This window comes from Macaca thibetana, chromosome X, assembly GCF_024542745.1.
Source record: "Macaca thibetana thibetana isolate TM-01 chromosome X, ASM2454274v1, whole genome shotgun sequence".
NCBI classification, from domain to species: Eukaryota; Metazoa; Chordata; class Mammalia; order Primates; family Cercopithecidae; genus Macaca; species Macaca thibetana.
The window spans coordinates 15,078,341-15,096,451 of NC_065598.1; the positions used below are offsets into that span (position 1 = coordinate 15,078,341).

Here is an 18,111-nt window from a genome sequence, read left to right on the forward strand (position 1 = left end):
CAGAAGGCTCATTGCCTGGTTTTGAGAAAGGAAAGACAGTGGTGTCCCTAAAATAAGGTTGGCAAACTTTGTGAAGGGCCAGATAGTAAATACTTTGACTTTGCAGGCCAGGTACATTCTCCAGTTTGCGTTTGTAGCAAGAAAGCAGCCATAGATAGCATGTAAATAAATGAATGTGGCTGTAGTTCAATAAAACTTTAGTTATGAGTACGGAAATTTAAATTCATAAAATTCATACAATTTTGAGTTCATATAATTTTTACTTGTCATGAAATATTATCCTTCTTTTGATCTTAAAATGTAAAACCACTTAAAATGTAAAAACCATTCTTAGCCCTCTGGCTATACAAAAATAGGTAGTGGGCTACCTACTCATTTTGGCTGCAGGCTTAATATGCAGATCCCTGCTCTAAAAGAACAGGTTAGTAGAGGAACAAACACTTTTCTCTGGGCTTTTAAAATATCAGTGGGGCTTAAACCCGTCCTCATCACCTTACTTAGGCGGTTCAAGGCTAGCTGAGATAATACACATGAACATTAAAAGTGCTATGGAATAACAAAGTATTGTTTCTTATCATCATTGTAACTAGTTCCGCAACTGTCTCCTCCGCCTCTGCAGCTGTAATAGGTGTACTAGGAGTGAAGGTTTCTCCTCTTTGTCTCTCAGAAGCCAGTTACAGGTAAAAGCTAAGTCCAAGGGTGTGCATGGTTAGAGCGATGCAGGAATTCCCTTTACAGGCCCCTGCAGGAAAAAAAAAAAAAAAAAAAAAAAAAAACAGAACAAGTCTAAAACGGTAGAAGACTTAAAATGAGGAGAAACAAAGGTGAGAGAGGGAAGAATTCTTACAAATGAACAAAGGGCGTCTAATGTTTCACTGTAACAGAGTCCTGTTTTGAGATGAGAAATGTCACCCTGTATATGAAGTTTTGAGCACTTTTCACACTGTCATTGACATCCAGATCAAGATGTGGAGCAGGCGGCTAAATATATGAGTGTGTAGATGGACTGTTGATCACCTTTGGAATCTTGGAAGCATAAAGAAAACTCATGCTGATATGACAATGAACAAAACCTCCCCTAAATGATTCCAAATAACACCATTATAATCTTTAAAGACAACCACATTATTGATGCACTTTGACTTTTTTCTTTTTTATTCAAGAATTTCATTTTCCTCCTCTGTAAAACTTACTGAATTTCTTTTCAAAGATACATATTATAGAAGTACATGGGGCCAGGCGTGGTGGCTCACTCCTGTAATCCCAGCACTTTGGGAGGCCAAGGCAGGCAGATCACCTGAGGTCTGGAGCTCGAGACCAGCCTGACCAAAATGGAGAAACCCTGTCTCTACTAAAAGTACAAAATTAGCCAGGCGTGGTGGCTCATGCCTCTAATCCTAGCTACTCAGGAGACTGAGGCAGGAGAATCGCTTGAACCCGGGAGGCGGAGGTTGCAGTGAGCTGAGGTCATGCCACTGCACTCCAGCCTGGGCAACAAGAGTGAAACTCCGTCTCAAAAATTAAAAAAAACAAAAGTACATGGACATCTTAGACACTTCATTATTTTTGTTCCTTTCTTCTTCGAACCATCAACTCACAAATTCTTTCTTGTAGATTTTGTGTAGGACAGTGTAGCTGCTATTCATTAGACGACAAATGTCTCTGAAATATTCCATATTAAAGACTCAGACTCATTGAACCCAGGAAATCAATTGGCTCCAAGTCAAGGACTGATTATTTTGTAAATGCTAGTTTACGAAGGCCATAAATACACTAGCTGGTTGAAGACATCCAAAGATATTCAGAAAAGATGAGTACGCCTGACTCCCATATCCACCCTCATGAGAGCATTCTGCACAGCATGGTCTGTTCCATTGACCGGTGCTCTCAACCAGAAGCTACATGTGATCAGCTGTTGCATGAAACTCATAATTGTGTTTTTCTCTATCTTTTCCTTGGGTTTTTGGCAGTGTCTCAGAAAAAAAAAAAAAAAAAAAAAAAAAAAGCTTATGACCCTTTCATTGGAGCCGCAGAACTTTCTTAGAATCCATCACAAGCAAAATAGTCTCAGGCCTGAAAGGCCAATTCATCTCTGAACCAGGAAACTGGAGAAATTTAGGTGAATGATTCCCCTGATACTTACCTCAATTACCCTGATAACGTTTCTCAGTGTTCAACTTTTGTAAAGTTCTGTCTTCTGGCTGAATGAAGACTGCTTTCGAGATCACAGTATTGGAGTAAAAATTAAAAACTAATTTGAATAACTAACAACCTCTAGTTAATGTTATGTACATTGAAGTGTTTATGGATTAAGTGTACTGATGTCTGCAACTTCTTTGAATGCACCAAAAAATAACAATAGCAGCAGTAATAATAGAAATGACAACAAAGTGAACTAGTAGATGAATAGAGAGATGGATAAATGGATTGATATATGACAAAGCAAATACAGCAAAATGTTAATTGTAGAATCCAGATGGTGGTGTATTGGTGCTTTGACTTTTTTTTTTTTAACTTTTCTATATTTTGAAATGTTTCATGACACAATCTTAGGAAAAATGTAATTTGAGTCACCGTGGGAATCAGGACTAGAAGGATTCCAAAACATTATACCCCTTTGTCTACTTTCTTTGCTTCCAACTCTAGCACCTTGTACACAGTAAATGAAGTGACTCTCTGTTGAATTGAGCTGTTAAACTAAATTCCAAGTTGCAAGATCACTTCCAAAGCTGGCAGGATGCTTCCAGAGTATGAGTTGGTGATTTATTTCTGTGAGGGCCAGATAGTAAGTATTTGAGACTTTGTGAGCATACAATCTCTGTCTCAACTACTCAACTCTGCCATTGTAGACTGAAAGCAGACAGAAACAACACTTGACAGTTTGCCAAGTAGAGGGTACCATCAATGCAAAGGCCGTGGGGCAGGAATAGTGGCTGTGTTCCAATAAATTTTATTCACAAAAACTCATGGAGCTCATAGTTCGCCAACTCCATGTAGACCACAAATACTTACCTTCCACTAGAAAAATAGGAGTAAGACTGACAAAATGCCAACAGTCTATGTAAAGCTTTCATGGGTGACAGGACAGGACATAGGTGATAACAAAAAGAAACAACAAACATTTTTGTGTCTACCTCCACCTCCTACTCACCCATTTCCTTTCATAAAAAACAGGGCAGTTCGTTCTGGCACTGAACCTGAGGTTTGATATGCAAGCACCCTTAGGAGAGGTGGCATGTTAATCTTCAATTCTAGTAAGTGTGAATAATTCACATCAGATCCCAACTTTCAAGCAGATTATTTTAGCACCAGAAGGAATACATGCAGGAGGTAATGGAGTGATGCCCCTAAAAAAGAGATGCCCATGAGTAAAGTTCAAACTGCAGAGATAAGCTGTTGGAGCCCTTGTGGTCTTACTCTTTAGTGAGGAGAGACAAATAATAAAGGTAATAAATAAGTAAATTACGTATTATGCTATAAGGTGATGAGTCCTGTAGAAGAAAGAAAAAGTAGAGCAGAGGAAGGGAGATTGGAGTGCTGGGTGGAGGGCGAGGCTGTGATATTAAACAGGGTGGTCTGCGTAGGGCTATTAGGAAGATGCCACTAGAAGCAGAACCTGGAAATGAGGACATGAGCCAGTCAGATATCTGGGGCAGTTTGCCAAGCAGAGGATACTGCCAATGCAATGGCCCTGGAGCAGATGTTGCTCAGAATATTGGAGGAATAGAAAAGATGCCAGTTTTAGGAGTGGTAAGATGAAGTAGAATAATTATGTGATGATGTTAGAGACAGTCCTAGGGGACCAGAACAGGGGGGACAAGTGAAGAGTTCAGACTGGAGAAGTGCTAAGATGTGACTTACATTTGAAGAATCACTCTGGCCCCTCAGTGGAGAATAGACTGCAGGGGCAAGAGTGTAAGAAGAGCCTGGCGACTAGTACAGTATTCCCCCGGGGGTGGTGGCAACTCAGACCAGTAGGTGGCAGTAGAGGTATTGAAAAGTGGCCAAACAGAGTACATTTGATGATAGCGCTAACCTTATTTCATGAAGGATTGAAGGTTTGGTGCAAGGGAAGGGTAAAAATTAAGGATGACTCCATATTCTTTAGCCAGAGCAACTGGAAGGGGAGAGTTCCTATTAGCTGAGAAGAGGAAGACTGTAGGAAAAACTAGTTTTGGGGTGGGGGTGTGAATCAGGAGGTCAGCTTTGGACAAGTTTTGACATATATATCAGATATCCCAAGTACAGATGGACAAGTTGACAGTCAAACATGAGTCTAGAATTCAGGGAAGAGGTCCTGGCTGCCATAAGCATATAGATGATGTTTAAAGCCATGAGTCAAGTGAATTTTTTAAAGTGAGAGAAAAATACAGGTCAGCCACAAGCCAGAAGGACTCTGATGATCTCATTTTCTTTCTTCCTCTCTCTCTCTCTCTCTCTCTCTCTCTCTCTGACAATGGATTCTACCAGGTTCTTTTTTATTTTAAAAATGTAAGCACAAGTAAACAGGCTTGTTCACATCATGAAGTCAAATTATCCCATGCCATGTCCCTTTAGTTGTTGCCTGCTAAAGGCTTGCATGAACAAGCTTTAGAGAAAATTCCTAAAATTCTGAATAAAGATGACGATGCAGAGTATAATTTGAGTAATGAAGTCATATTATCGAAATAGCAGATTGCCAAAAGTTAGGATGTAACGAAACTCATGGAAAATATAGAGCCAAAGAAATGGTCAGGAGAAGTAGCAGAGGAAATGAATGAATAGAATAAGTAAATAAATCTGTGACATTTTGCCTTAGAGGAAACCACTCCTCCCAGCTGCCCTTGGGTGTTTTATGCCCCAAGAAGGGATGGAAATCCCAAGAGATTGTGCCCAGGTGTTTCCACAGTTATACCAACTGTATTAGTCCATTTTCATACTGCTATGAATAAATACTCAAGACTGAGTAATTTATAAAGAAAAAGAGGTTTAATGGACTCACAGTTCCATATGACTTGAGAGGCCTCAAAATCATGGTGGAAGGTGAAAGAGGAACAAAGGCATGTCTTACCTGGTGGCAAGCAAGAGTGCGTGTGCAGGGGAACTGCCCTTTATAAAACCATCAGATCTGGTGAGACTTATTCACTATCATGAGGACAGCACGGTAAAAACACCCACTCCCATCATTCAATTACCTCCCACTAGGTCCCTCCCACAACATGTGGGGATTATGAGAACTACAATTCAAGATGAGATTTGGGTGAGGACACAGCCAAACCATATCGCCAACTCCTCCTTCCCCTGCCCTAAGTTTACTTTTTATTCTAGAATCGAACTTTTGCCATATTACCATATATAAGTTGCGAAGTAAATACCAATCGCCATGTGGAAAAGAGAATTAATTAGCAGAGTGTAGAATTAATTTATTTGGCCAGGTTGTTATGCTACTGTTGCCCTGCTTCACCCTTAATTTTTTGAATGACTACCTACTATATTCCTAAAGAATAGAGAGCTATTTGGAATCCATCAGTGACTTTAATTTGCTATTAGAATGTAAGTTACACTCTTTTGAATTCTTGTGAAGGACTCCTTGCCCTTCCCAAAATTCCAGTTTCCAAACTGAAATATTAAAAAATATTTCTGCAAGTTATTTTTCCCACACTCTACTGTAATTAAACCATTACTTGTGGCTCCCCCACCCACACACATACACATAAGCCCCTTGAAGATGTGGGCTGCTTCTCTTCTGTTTGCTCTTGTGTCTCTAGGCCCTCACGGAATGCTCAGCACATGGCAGGTTCTCAAATAAGACCTGACTGAACAAATTAATAGAAATGATGCTAATTCCATGTACACTCAAAAGAATACCTCTTTGAAAGTCAGTAGCTTCACTCTCTTCTGCCAACCCAAGACTTCTTCACATCATAGATACTTACAAATAAGTTACAGTAAGCAACAATTTATAAGTAAACACAGTGTGTCAATGCATGGCAAAAGGATGATTACTTCTCTTGGCTATCCATAGCAGGACATAAAATATGCCCTTAGATTTATTACAAAAGGCCAGTCAGTATGCACCAGAGAAAATGGTGGAATGGGGGAAGCCAAAAGTTGTGAGTCTGTCATAATGATGTCAAGTGACACACTTTTTCATTGCGATCAGGGTGTACCATACCTTAGAAAAAACAATCTATTTTCCATTTCTGGATGTCTTAATAATTTAAAATATATAAATAAGCTCCTTTTCCATCATATGAACTGTTCTTACGTATTCTCTGGCCTTCCTTTGTCCAAACGTTGAGTTGAAGTTTTCATTGCATATTCTCTGTGCGCTTTGGCATTACCTAATGGTTTCCTGGCTCGTGTGAGAGAAGTCAGCGTCAGCAGTCGGGTTTTGCCGAGATATTTTCTTGTCCTTTCCAGCACAGAGCTCTACAAACAAAGGCAGGGTTATCACATGTACCCGAGAGCTGCCTGGGAAAAGCGGGAGCTATAGTTATCAAAATTTTAACCTTTATGAAGTATGCTTTTGTCTCCGTTTTTGTTGCGTTCAATCAGATCAACAAGTGTTGGCTAAGTGTTGAGCGTGGTTTCCTGTGGGATTGTGTAAGGCTCTGTAGGACAATAAATGTGTTGGGGGCACTGAGTAATGTAGCCATTTCTGACCCGGCAGCCAGGAAAATGTGAAACAATTTGCTTCTGGAAACAGGACAGCTGGAGCTGTGTTCCTGCAAGAGCAGACCAACCACCACGGCGGACCCAGGCAAGCACGGAACAAGCCGAGATGGTGCGTTTAAGCGGCAGGTGGCTACTCAGTGTCATATACTATGGGGAAAATAGGTTTGGTTCCCGGTGTTGTGGGGCCTGAAGTTACAAACTTTGGGAAGCTCACTTTAAGAAAAATAGTACAACATTTTGAATATGAAATTACTAGGGCTTCCTCTGGGACTTTAGATGGGACCAGGTAATTTGGAGGCCAACGGCTGAAACTGCTATAATTTCACTGTAAAAATTCACTCCTTGCTCAAAATCTCAGTTAGGGAAGCTATCAGGTTGTGTACATATCACCACCAGTTGTGTCTAACTTTGTGCTGTATTCTCTGCTAATTTTCTCCATCCTCTTCTTTAGGTATTGCCTTTCCACGGCTTTTCATATTGGCCTCATAACTGCTTACAAAGAGACATAGAAGTGTTCCTTGTACCTTCTTTACCTGTGTTTTTATGATGTTACTTTAGCTACAAATATTTGCTCTTAGGTTCCTGAGGTCTCTCTAAATCAAGTGCTTTATGTATTTTAGATGGAGATAGACAGATGGGAGGGAGGTAAACCATACAGTTGTACTCACATCCATATAATTTTAAAAGATTTTGTGGGCCACAATGATTTCATTGGATTTGTAAAGGAGTATAACTTTGTGGTCCATGTAAGTGCTTCTCAAACTTTCCTGTGCACATGGATCGCCTGGGGATCTTGCTAAAATGAAGATTTGGCTGTGCGAGGTCTCAGGTGGGAAATGAGAGTCTGCATGTCTAATGAACGCCCGGATGATGCAAGTGCACGGACCACACTTTGAGTCACATCCAAGTATTTATTTGTAGGACATATGTGGCACAGATACACAGTCAATAAGGGGCTGGTTCAACCTCATTTTATGGTAACTCGTCTCAAGCTGGAAAGTCTGCTACAAACCTGCTATGGACTGGTGTTGACATGACAATACATGAGGAGGTCTTCCTGCCTCCCATTATCTCCTATCCACAGGAGCTGGGGACAGAGGGATGGGAAGTAAAATTTTATCATTAAGGATCATTATCATTTCATTGTCTTTAGTTTTTTAACTTTGCTATGGTCTTTTTTAAAACTTTGCCTATGGAGCAATGAGAAGGGACATAAGTTTTTAGGACACCTACTAGGGTGTTGGGCATTAGGCTGCCATCTTCTCGACTACTCATAACCTTTCGAAGTGGTTATTGTTTCACTGCCTTTACAGATGGGGAAGCTGAGGTTTAGCTGGGTTAAGTAACATGACAGGTTGCACAGAGACAGAGCAGGGATTCGAACCCAGCTCGCTGCTTTCACTCACGCCAACCTGCATCACATAAGCAGTGTAACATGTTTAATTCAGCATGAGATGCTAGCTCATGGATTTATTGCTTTTTGCTTTTCTCCTAAGGAAGGTGCCCAGAGAGAGTGCCCTAGGCAGAGGAGAGGGAGCAGAAAGAAAGAGGGTAGTGAAAAGAGGAAAAGACTTAGAAAAGCTCTATGGGGACACTGAAGATTAATCTCACACCTAAAGCAAAACTTAGCTCCAAAAGGACTAGCATTAAGATTCTTGCCTTCTTTGTGAGAAAATGATCTTCCCAAAGTGTCTGGTTTTTATACACTCATTTTGGATCAATTAAGGTGTGATGCTCCAAGATGCTGAGAATTTGACTGTCAATGTTAAAAGATTTCTGTCCATATCATGCCAAGATCAACTTTAACTTTCCCTCTCCTGAATAACATCATGGGAAATAAGGATCTGTCAGGTTCTGTGAAGCCAGTATTTGTCTTTGGCCAGCATCATAAGACTTTTGGAACCACTTTACTTGATTATCAGTCAAACATTTTGTTCTTGTTTAAACTTACCATCACATTTTGTTCAGTTATTTAGCAGGAAGATAAGCAGGCCTGGCATTTGGGCAAATATTTGAAGATCAAGTTTGTCACAGGGCCCTCCAGTTTCCCTTCCAGATCCTGCCCCACTTGGAGCGTCTTCCCTTTCTTTCCCACCCTTCCTGCTCTACTGCCTTCCCACCACATGTATTATTTTAACATCTTGACACCTCCCAAAATCTTTAGCTACATGGCATGTAAAGTAAGAGAGGATAACTAAACCAAGTCAAAGGGTAAGGAATTGCTATCCTTATCTCTGAATTTTAAAGGATAAATCTTTAAAGGCACCACCCTGAGCCAGTGAGGGAATACACTTCCTGGTTGAGGGAACTATCCAATGGACATTTAACTAGATAACCCTATCTCCCTTGGCATCCTGTCTCCTGCTCCCCTTCTGTACCACTGAGAATTTATTCCAACTTTTGAGGTTGTATGTTCTTACCTATTTTCAAAATGTGGTTTCAAATTTTGTTATTTAACACTGCCTTTCAGCAGGAGATTCCTATTGAAAGATTATAGGTAACATCGTTCTGATATATCCAATAAAATGTCTCTTGCACGGGTCTGTTAAGACTCAAATTCATGGGTAGTTTCACCAAACTATGTCCCTTAGCAAAGCTGTAGTATGTTTGGCTGAACACATAGATATCTCCTACTCTGTTTACTGCCATCGGTGGAGTGGACGTTGTACAGGTATGACACCTGAAGCTGGCTCCCAGGGCCATGCCTCTTAGAGCACTTGTTAATGGTACTGGCTAAGTCACTTAGGCTGCTGGGGCTCAGTGTTACATCTGTAAAATGACTTCTAAGTTTCCTATAAGGTTTGACATCCTATGACCGCCTTCCTTTATTTAGGTTAGAGCAGTCTCTGGTTTAGGAGGGTCGCACAGCAGGCATGTCCTTCTCTAGCATTAGAATCATGGTCACGAATATGGGCTGTGGAGTTAGACTGCCAGGATTCAAATCCAGCTCCACCCACTAGCAGTGTGAGCTGGGCAATTTATTTATCTATTGCAGCTCCGTAAGCTATAAGCAGGGAATGATGTTACAACTTACTCTAAAAGGTGACTCTGTCACAACCTACCCCATGGGCTGGGAGTATCCCAAAATATCCCATAGGGTGTGGGTGTTCTGGCCTACCCCATAAGGTGGAGGTGTCATGACCTACCCCATGGAGGAGTTGTGACCAGTAAATTCTAAACAGCCTGGCACATAGTGAGCCCTCCTTAAGCAGTGGCTAGGATCATTATCACAAAATCACTCTCATCCTTCAAAGTCTAATTTCAATGTGCTCCCTTCTAAAATACCTTACTTGGTTATCTTAAGAAAAAAAAAACAGCTTTGTCTTCCTTGGACCTTTCATAGCAAAGTGAATGGACTCTACTCTAGCACCTACATTTTTTTCCCCATCTTTTCTTTTTTAAAACATAGTTGGTACCCACAATGTGCCAAATACTTTCCCACAAGGTTTCTCATTTAACTCCCGTAAAGTAAGAGAGTCATTACCTATCTCATTTTACAGATCAGAAAACTGAAGGTTAGTGCAAGGGAGGAGTTTGGCCAGGGTGACACGGTTTACAAATGACAATTCTGTAACCTCCTCCATGCCTTCCAAGTTTGCCACCCCACAGCAATCTTGCATATTAATTAGTTATGCAGCCTATCTCTCAAACTTGTTCATCATCACTCAGGGCCACGGACAGCTGATCTTTATTTCTGGAACCAGTCGTTCAATGTTGGACACACTGTGCGTTCAAAATCAAGCGTGTCAAATAGAACTGCCGACTTGAACTTCTTACTCTCATGACATCGTTTCCTTATAAATCCTAAAAAACTATAGTGATTACAAGTCATGTTAATTTAACACACACCTTTTATGTATGTAAGAGGTTATCTAATGGCTGCTGGCTTCCTTATAGGAAATACTATATTGATTTCTGCCAGGTTTTTGTGTCTCCTCTGTGCCGTAATTGCTTCCTAGTTTCATCCGTTTATGAAAATAGGCAGCCTGGGCTATTTGGTAAGCAAATTGATAGGTCTATTTATTCTATGTGGGTGGTAATATGAGAGTCCACCCAAATCCCACTAGCTCCTCTATGGAAATAGATTTCTTTTTAATACTGACTGGGTTTAGGATCTCATTTTACTATAAAAGGTTTTTTGTTTCACCTTCCCAACTGAATTTTCCTTAAATAAGCATAAGAAGAGCAGGGTTTGCTAGTTGTTGGACAGGCATTTGACTTAACAGTGAGCCCTGTTTATTTATTGTCAAAATACGAGGGGGGGGAAGATATTGCATTTCTAAAAATTAATCATCAGCAACTATCCAACTATCCTTCTATATCAAGAGAGACCATAGAAATGTTTTCAAATTAGAATTTAGGCCATGTAGAGGAGAAAGGAGAAGTATAAGGAAGGGACAGAAATAAATAGAAGGAGAAAGGCAAGTCCAAGCCTAAGCAGAAACCACATAGTTTATCTTAGAAGAAACTGATCCGGAAATGAAAAAAAGCTTGAGTCATCAAGACGGGGTCCTTCAAGATTGTTAGGAAGCCTCAGTAGCCCAGCTTAGGGAGTGGAGCTTTGAAGGACTGTTCCTCTTGGATGGGTACCTCAAAAATCTGTAGCTTCAGGTGTTTGTTACACGAGAACAACATATTACAGACTCAAGTGCACAGTATGTGAACCCATCTTTGAGAAAATAAGCATATGCACATAAATATTTGAAAAGAAAAACATCTAGAGATGTGCTGTGTTTTTCTTTTCCCTGTCTGTAGCTCTTGGCTTTATAGAATAAACATATATTGCATATGAATCTTAAAGTGAAAGCAAAAAAATGTATAAAGGGCAGGATTTTGAAATGAATAATTATGTTGAAATTTCACAAGTTATATTTCATCAGATGTAACAACGCTTGTAAACCCCTGGAGGTTTACTGGAGAAGGTGCTTGAGGGCTCAATACCTTCCTTTTTACTCAATGTTCTTCCTTTCACTATATAGAGGCAACTTTGTGAATTTGTCAGTGGTCTCTATGACTCATCTTATTAATTTTTTATATAAAATTCCAAAAATTCTCACCTTTAGTGTCATGCACGTAAAAGTTTTCTTTTTCTTTTTTTTTTCTTTTTCTTTCTTTCTTTCTTTTTTTTTTTTTTTAAGGAGACATGGTCTCACTCTGTCGCCCAGGCTGGAGTGCACTGGCGTGGTCCTCCCGCCTCAACCTCCCTAGTAGCTGGGACTACAGGTGCATGCCACCATGTCTGCTAATTTGTTAGAAACATTTTCTAGGGACAGGGTCTCACTATGTTTCCCAGGCTGGTCTCAAACTCCTGACCTCAAGCAATCCTCCCTCCTCAGCCTCCTAATGTGCAATGTGCTGGGATTACAGGCATGAGACATTGTGCCCTGCCTAGGTGTGAAAGTTCTATAGACAGAAAAATATGTATATTAGCACGTAGTACTGGGAAAGACTGAATAGCTCCTTGGACATTGGGATTTTTACATTTTTAAAACAGTGTTGTTAATGTCACAAATTGATTCAGCATCTAAAAAAATTAAAAAGTAAATTTTCTATTCAACTAATCAGATCCATTTAATTAGCACTCTGCTTTGAGGAATGATATTTCAGCTGTGGATATAAAAAATTGGCAAGAGTTTTCACAGCTTTCTCCTTCTGCCTCATTAGTAAAATATAGAAATATAAAAGGCAAAAGTACCCTACGACTATATGCAGTGTGATATTGCCTCCCCAAAGGAGGCTTTCACTCAAAAAAAGTAGACCCTCATGGTTTCTATAAGTCTCCGAGCAAATTCTCTTCTGGCCACAGACTTTGGGTGTAGAAAATAAACTTATCGGGGCAGGTGGATATGTAGAGTTCACAATGGAAGCAGAGATAAAAGGAAGGCATGCTACCTACCTCCATAGGCTCTACTATACCCTGATCTCTGCCCTGTCTTTGATCACTGGACAAAGAAACCAGTGACCATTGCAAATAGCACCCATTGTACTCAGAAGAAACCCATTCTACTTTTGTGAAAGAATTATCCTTTTTAAATAGCTAAAACAATATCCCAAGCAAAAAGTAACCAAGACTTTATTATATTGAATGGATAAGGTTTCCACTACTTCTGTCTAAAAATCAAATAATGCCCTTGGAGGACAGTTTAGGAATTAATAAATAATCTTTTGTTCTATGTAGTAAATAATAAGAGCTGGTTTTCTTAATTCCACTTTGAGAGTTGTGTGGTCTATGTTAGGAGGAAAGCAGGCTGGAGTCAACCATGGTTTATTCAATGCCAGGCTGTATTTCTTAGTCTCCCTTTCATTTCACTCTTCGCCATAGTGGGTCCATCATACTCCCAGGCCAGTGAGAAGTGCCCTCTAGTGATTGGATGGGTTCACTTGGCACCCGCCTCCATGCAGACAGAGCAATGCCTGTGTGGGTGCTTCCTGATCAAGACTGATAAGTGGAATGCAAATATCTTCTTTTGAATGTATGACCCTGGCATAGCCAGAGGGAATATGAGTGATGGTGCCTCAAAGCAGTAACTTTCTGCTTAGAGCTTGAGAGTTAAAGGTAAGGACCACACGTATACTTCGGCTCTAGCGAGTCTAAGGTGAGTAAAGCCTTCAGATTATCAGTAAAGAAAGATCTTAACTATTGGGCATGTGAATTCAAATAACGATGCAATTTCGCAAAGCAAAGAAGAACATAAGGAAGTTTGTCTCTCTGGTCTACTGCTCAACATTGCTACTTTTCATGATCAGACCTGATATCAGACTGAGGGATGAAGTAACTGTCTTAGTAGAAGTAGAAAATGAATGCATTTATTTTTCAGAAATAGCTTAAGTTTTAATGTTTTACATAATTTTGGAATAAAAAGGAAGGGTCTTTTTACTTTGTAAATGTACTCATTTTTTCAGTTCTTTTAAATCTCTTTTGATAGCATCTGTTATTGCGCCCTCATACATTTTCCTCATTTTATCTTATCTTAGGCATTCACTTTGATTTTAAATTCTCATAGATATTGAAAATTATACCTGTGTAATTTATGTTAAATATCTGGTCATGATCAGGGGCTGCAGGTGTTATTTACAATAATGTCAGTGTCTCATAGTGGTTTGGGTAATTTGGTCAAATTACTGGCCATTACTTCATAAATTGTGAGCTGTCTGGAGTTAAATTTTTTAAAGTTTTATTATATCCAATTCAATTCAACCAACACGTATAGAATGTTTAAAGAGTAAGGAGCATTTTGATAAGGTGGTCTGGAGAATGAGGCAAAGATGATGAATTTATTATCCACAGTGGGAGGAGTCAAATATATAAAGTGTTTTTTAAAAATCAGCATATTTATAAAATCCGAAGCAAAGGCAGCAGAAAAACTGTAGCTATTGTGTAATTTATTCTATAATCCTAAGTCAGTCTCATTTTTTAAAAATTAGCATTTATATTATCCCTTAATAGGAAATAGTTGAGGAAAAGATATGAAGGTTAAAGAGAACTTACCTAGATGCTGCAAATACTCATTTTAATTATTTATTTTGTTTAGGATGATAATATGGATACAAAATCTATTCTAGAAGAACTTCTTCTCAAAAGGTCACAGCAAAAGAAGAAAATGTCACCAAATAATTACAAAGAACGGCTTTTTGTTTTGACCAAAACAAACCTTTCCTACTATGAATATGACAAAATGGTGAGACATCATGTGTTCCATTGTTTTTATACTATTTATTACTTTTCCTAAGTCTCCACAACGTACTTGATCATAACGAAAGAATATCAGGTTTCTTAGCGTACACAGTGAAGATCCACTTCTATCCACTTATCACATGACCTTTTCTTAATGAAAGTATAATGAATTCAAGATAAAGGATTTTAAAACATTAGTTAACTTTACTAAGGCAAATTATAACTTTAGAACAGTGGTTCTCAACTGAGGGCATTTTTGCTCCCCAGGTGACACTGGGAAAAGACTGGAGATATTTTGGGTTGTTCCAGCTGGGGGATAGGAACAGTAAGTGTTAAAGGCATCTAGCGAGTAGAGGCCAAGAATGCAGCTAACCATCCTGCAGTGCACAGGACAGTCCTCACAACAAATAATTACCCAGCCTTAAATGGCAATAGTGCCTTAAAACAATGCTAGAAATAAGACTATTCCTGGACAGTTGAGAATTCTACTATAGTAAAAATACTGAAATACTGTCATAAGGTTGAACCAAAATGAAGATGCTTTGCAGAAGTTAAATCTTGATTTTCCTGAGTATATTAACCACATGGTAGGTGATTTGAAACACATTTCAAGATAATCAAACAAGATTATTAACCACTGGAATGTATGTGTTTGTGTCCAGACTCAAGGAATAGATTCTGTTGTCATTGGATTTTGACTATTACGGGATAATGGGAAGTGACTCTCCATTGCCCACCCCCTACCCCAATCTCCCTCTCAAGCATGACTTGAGCTTTATGCCTTTCCTTGTGCACCATGATGTATTGCATGAGGTATCTTACATTTTGTTTTTTAATTCAGAAAAGGGGCAGCAGAAAAGGATCCATCGAAATTAAGAAAATCAGATGTGTGGAGAAAGTAAATCTCGAGGAGCAGACGCCTGTGGAGAGACAGTACCCATTTCAGGTAAAGGGAAGAACAACATTACATTGGGTGGATAGTTCTTCCTTTAATTTTTCTATCGTAAACTCAATATATCCAGGAAAAATAAGGATATTTCAAAATAATCTATTCAGACAATAACAAGGCTTGGAATATTCCCACATGGGAGTTGGGCATTTTGCTAAAATTCTGTCCACAATCTGCCTTCTCTGGAGGGAAGGGAAGCAAGATAGGAGTGTAAGTCGCAGTGACCTGACCTGCCTCAGGTCTGATGATCTCTTTTAACACACATTGCTGAGTATCTCTGATGTGGTACACAGTAGTAGGCATACTATGGGGAACGAAACACTGCTCCTACCCCAAGGCACTGACAGGGAAGTGGCAAAATAAACTAATACACAGACCATTACAAAGCAGTGAGGGTGCGTGTTCAGGTGGAGGTCAGCAGAACGCATCCATGGAGTCCCAGGATGTGGAAGCTTCATTCCTCGCTCCAAGAGGCTAGAGAGATATTCTATTGGAGGTGACACTCAAGTTGGGAAGGACAAGTAAAATTTAGCCCAGCAAATATGAGAAGGACAGTGGGACAAAAGAAGCAGCAGGTGTCAAGGTGTCAAGGCACTGATGAAATAGTATGATATGTTTAGAGAGCACTAAGTAGTCCCTATGAATAGAAAAGCCCATGCGACAGTGAAAGAGATGAGCCTGGAGAGGTGACCATGCTAAGGAGTTTTCATTTTATCCTGAAGTATTTTAAACAATGGCATGGTATGGAGTGTATGCTGACAGTACCTTTTGGAAGTGGCCTAATCTAAGTCATGCCCAACTTTTCTTATATCATAAAAAGTTACATTTCTGATCTAAAGGTAGATGGATTGTCTTTCAGATGGCCTGACTACCCTGTGCTAGTATTAGGAACCTGTGGCCAAAAGTGAAATACAATAATCCAGTTGATTAACAACCCATACTTCCCATTTGGAAAAAATATTACCAGGCCAGGCACAGTGGCTCATGACTGTAATCCCAGCACTTTGGGAGGCCAAAGAGGGAGGATCACTTGAGGCTGGGAGTTCAAGACCAGCCTGGGCAACATAGTGAGAACTCATCTCTACATAAGCATTTTTTTCACGAAAAAATTACCCAATGGGGGGAAACCAGGGGAAGTCATGCTCATGGAAGATGCTGCAAACTCACCTCACAGATGCACAGGGTGCTCAAAAGATCACAGGCTTTGGAGCCCCCACAGAGTTCCTAGTCCCACCACTTATACTTGTGCAACCATAAACACATACTCAACTTCCATTTCTCATAGAGTTGAAATAAGATTAAAATATTGAAGTAGCTAGGAAAGAGCCCAGCAACTAGTAAGTGTTTAACAAATGTGTATATTTACCAACCAGAGTTGAATAAACTAGAGAAAGCTCTGGAGAAGATATTGTAACCTTCAAATGTTCAAACATTTGTCTTAAGAAATAGAAATATATTCTGGGGATTCCTGGGGTGCCACATGATTAAACAGATGGAAGTAACAGGGAGACATATTTTTACTCAAAGTAAGTGTGAACTGTATAATGATCAGAATATATGCATATTGGCAGAGATGACATAGTAAAGAACATTCCATCCTTGAAGGTATTTTTAAAGATAGAGCAGTTAAACATTTTCCAGTGGGCTGTAAGGAAATCATGCACTGGGTAGGCAAATGGACCAGAACAATCCTAAGACACGTGTAATGTCTAACATATTAATGTCCATAGTCCGGGGCATCCGTGATGAGAACTCAGTGTTCACTACTACTATTGGGTGCATCATCGCTGTAATTTTCCAAAGTATAGGAGTGTCTGGGATAAAACAAACTGATAGCTGGAGGATTTTTTTAAGCAGATTTTTTTTCCATCTAATTCCAGAGCTGATGTATACTATATAAGCAAACTCAAGGTTTCTTTTGGATGACAAAAAATTTGCAGGTGCACCAAAGTGAACTAAGTGCAATTATATATAAACACACCAAATATTTTCCTTTCCAGATTGTCTATAAAGATGGGCTTCTCTATGTCTATGCATCAAATGAAGAGAGCCGAAGTCAGTGGTTGAAAGCATTACAAAAAGGTAATTCAAAAAAAGAAATGTTGAAAGAGAAAGGTCAAAAAAATGTCATAAAAGAGAGTCGTTTTTTGAGGCTTGGTGGAGGAAAGATACGGCAGTAAAAAGACTCAATGCCAAAAGACAATCTACTGATTTTCCTACTAATATCAGGGAATGTGTCAGACTCATCCTCATTTTTGCATTCGCATTGTTACATAAGGAAGCCTGTGGATGGGATACTCTGTCCCACACAGAGCCAGTATTGTGCCTTCCCAGCAGCTTAGGGGAAGCCAGGCCACCTGCTCTCCACTCAGTATGCTTGCCTTTACCAGGGGGAAAGTCTAGGTCATCATGGGGATATGTCAAGTCCTGTAGGTACCAGACTTTTGATGTTTATAGAAAGTTACATCTAATACTTATACTGAGCATTTACCTTTTGCCAGCTACTTTTCAAATACTTGTAAAACATTTTTTTAGGTAACGCTCTTAACAACTCTATGGAAAGAGGTAATATTATTCTCCATTTTTCAGACAAGTGAAGTTTTTAAAACATGGCCAATGTCATAGATACAGTAATGAGGGACTCAGAACTCAATTACCTAAACCTGACTTTTTAACCAATACATTGTAAATGCTAGGCAAAACTGAAGATTTACTGACGCTTTTATTCAGTGATGTTTAGGCCGCCCTGGTAACAACTTTTGGTAGAAGGGAGAGAATCATTGTTAATGATTTGGCACTATAGTATTTCCCTCTGTGGTATTTTAAAGAT

The 18,111-nt window shown here is 39.5% G+C and overlaps 2 protein-coding genes across 5 annotated transcripts in view; one reads left to right on the top strand and one right to left on the bottom strand.

Moving 5' to 3' along the window:
• PIR (pirin) overlaps window positions 1-18,111 on the bottom strand; it is a 517,051-nt gene that overhangs the window by 112,014 nt on the left and 386,926 nt on the right. The gene's annotated exons all lie outside the window — the stretch shown is intronic.
• Window positions 6,401-18,111, top strand: part of BMX (BMX non-receptor tyrosine kinase) — a 54,699-nt gene continuing 42,988 nt past the window's right edge. The window contains exons 1-4 of one of the 4 annotated variants that reach the window (XM_050777630.1): window positions 6,401-6,766; window positions 14,190-14,336; window positions 15,174-15,278; window positions 17,282-17,363. In XM_050777630.1, coding sequence (XP_050633587.1) covers window positions 6,764-6,766; window positions 14,190-14,336; window positions 15,174-15,278; window positions 17,282-17,363 — 337 coding nt within the window. In that variant the 5' untranslated portion in view covers window positions 6,401-6,763. The remainder of the gene's footprint in view (window positions 6,767-14,189; window positions 14,337-15,173; window positions 15,279-17,281; window positions 17,364-18,111) is intronic. The other 3 variants (XM_050777633.1, XM_050777631.1, XM_050777632.1) reach the window with 3 other exon arrangements.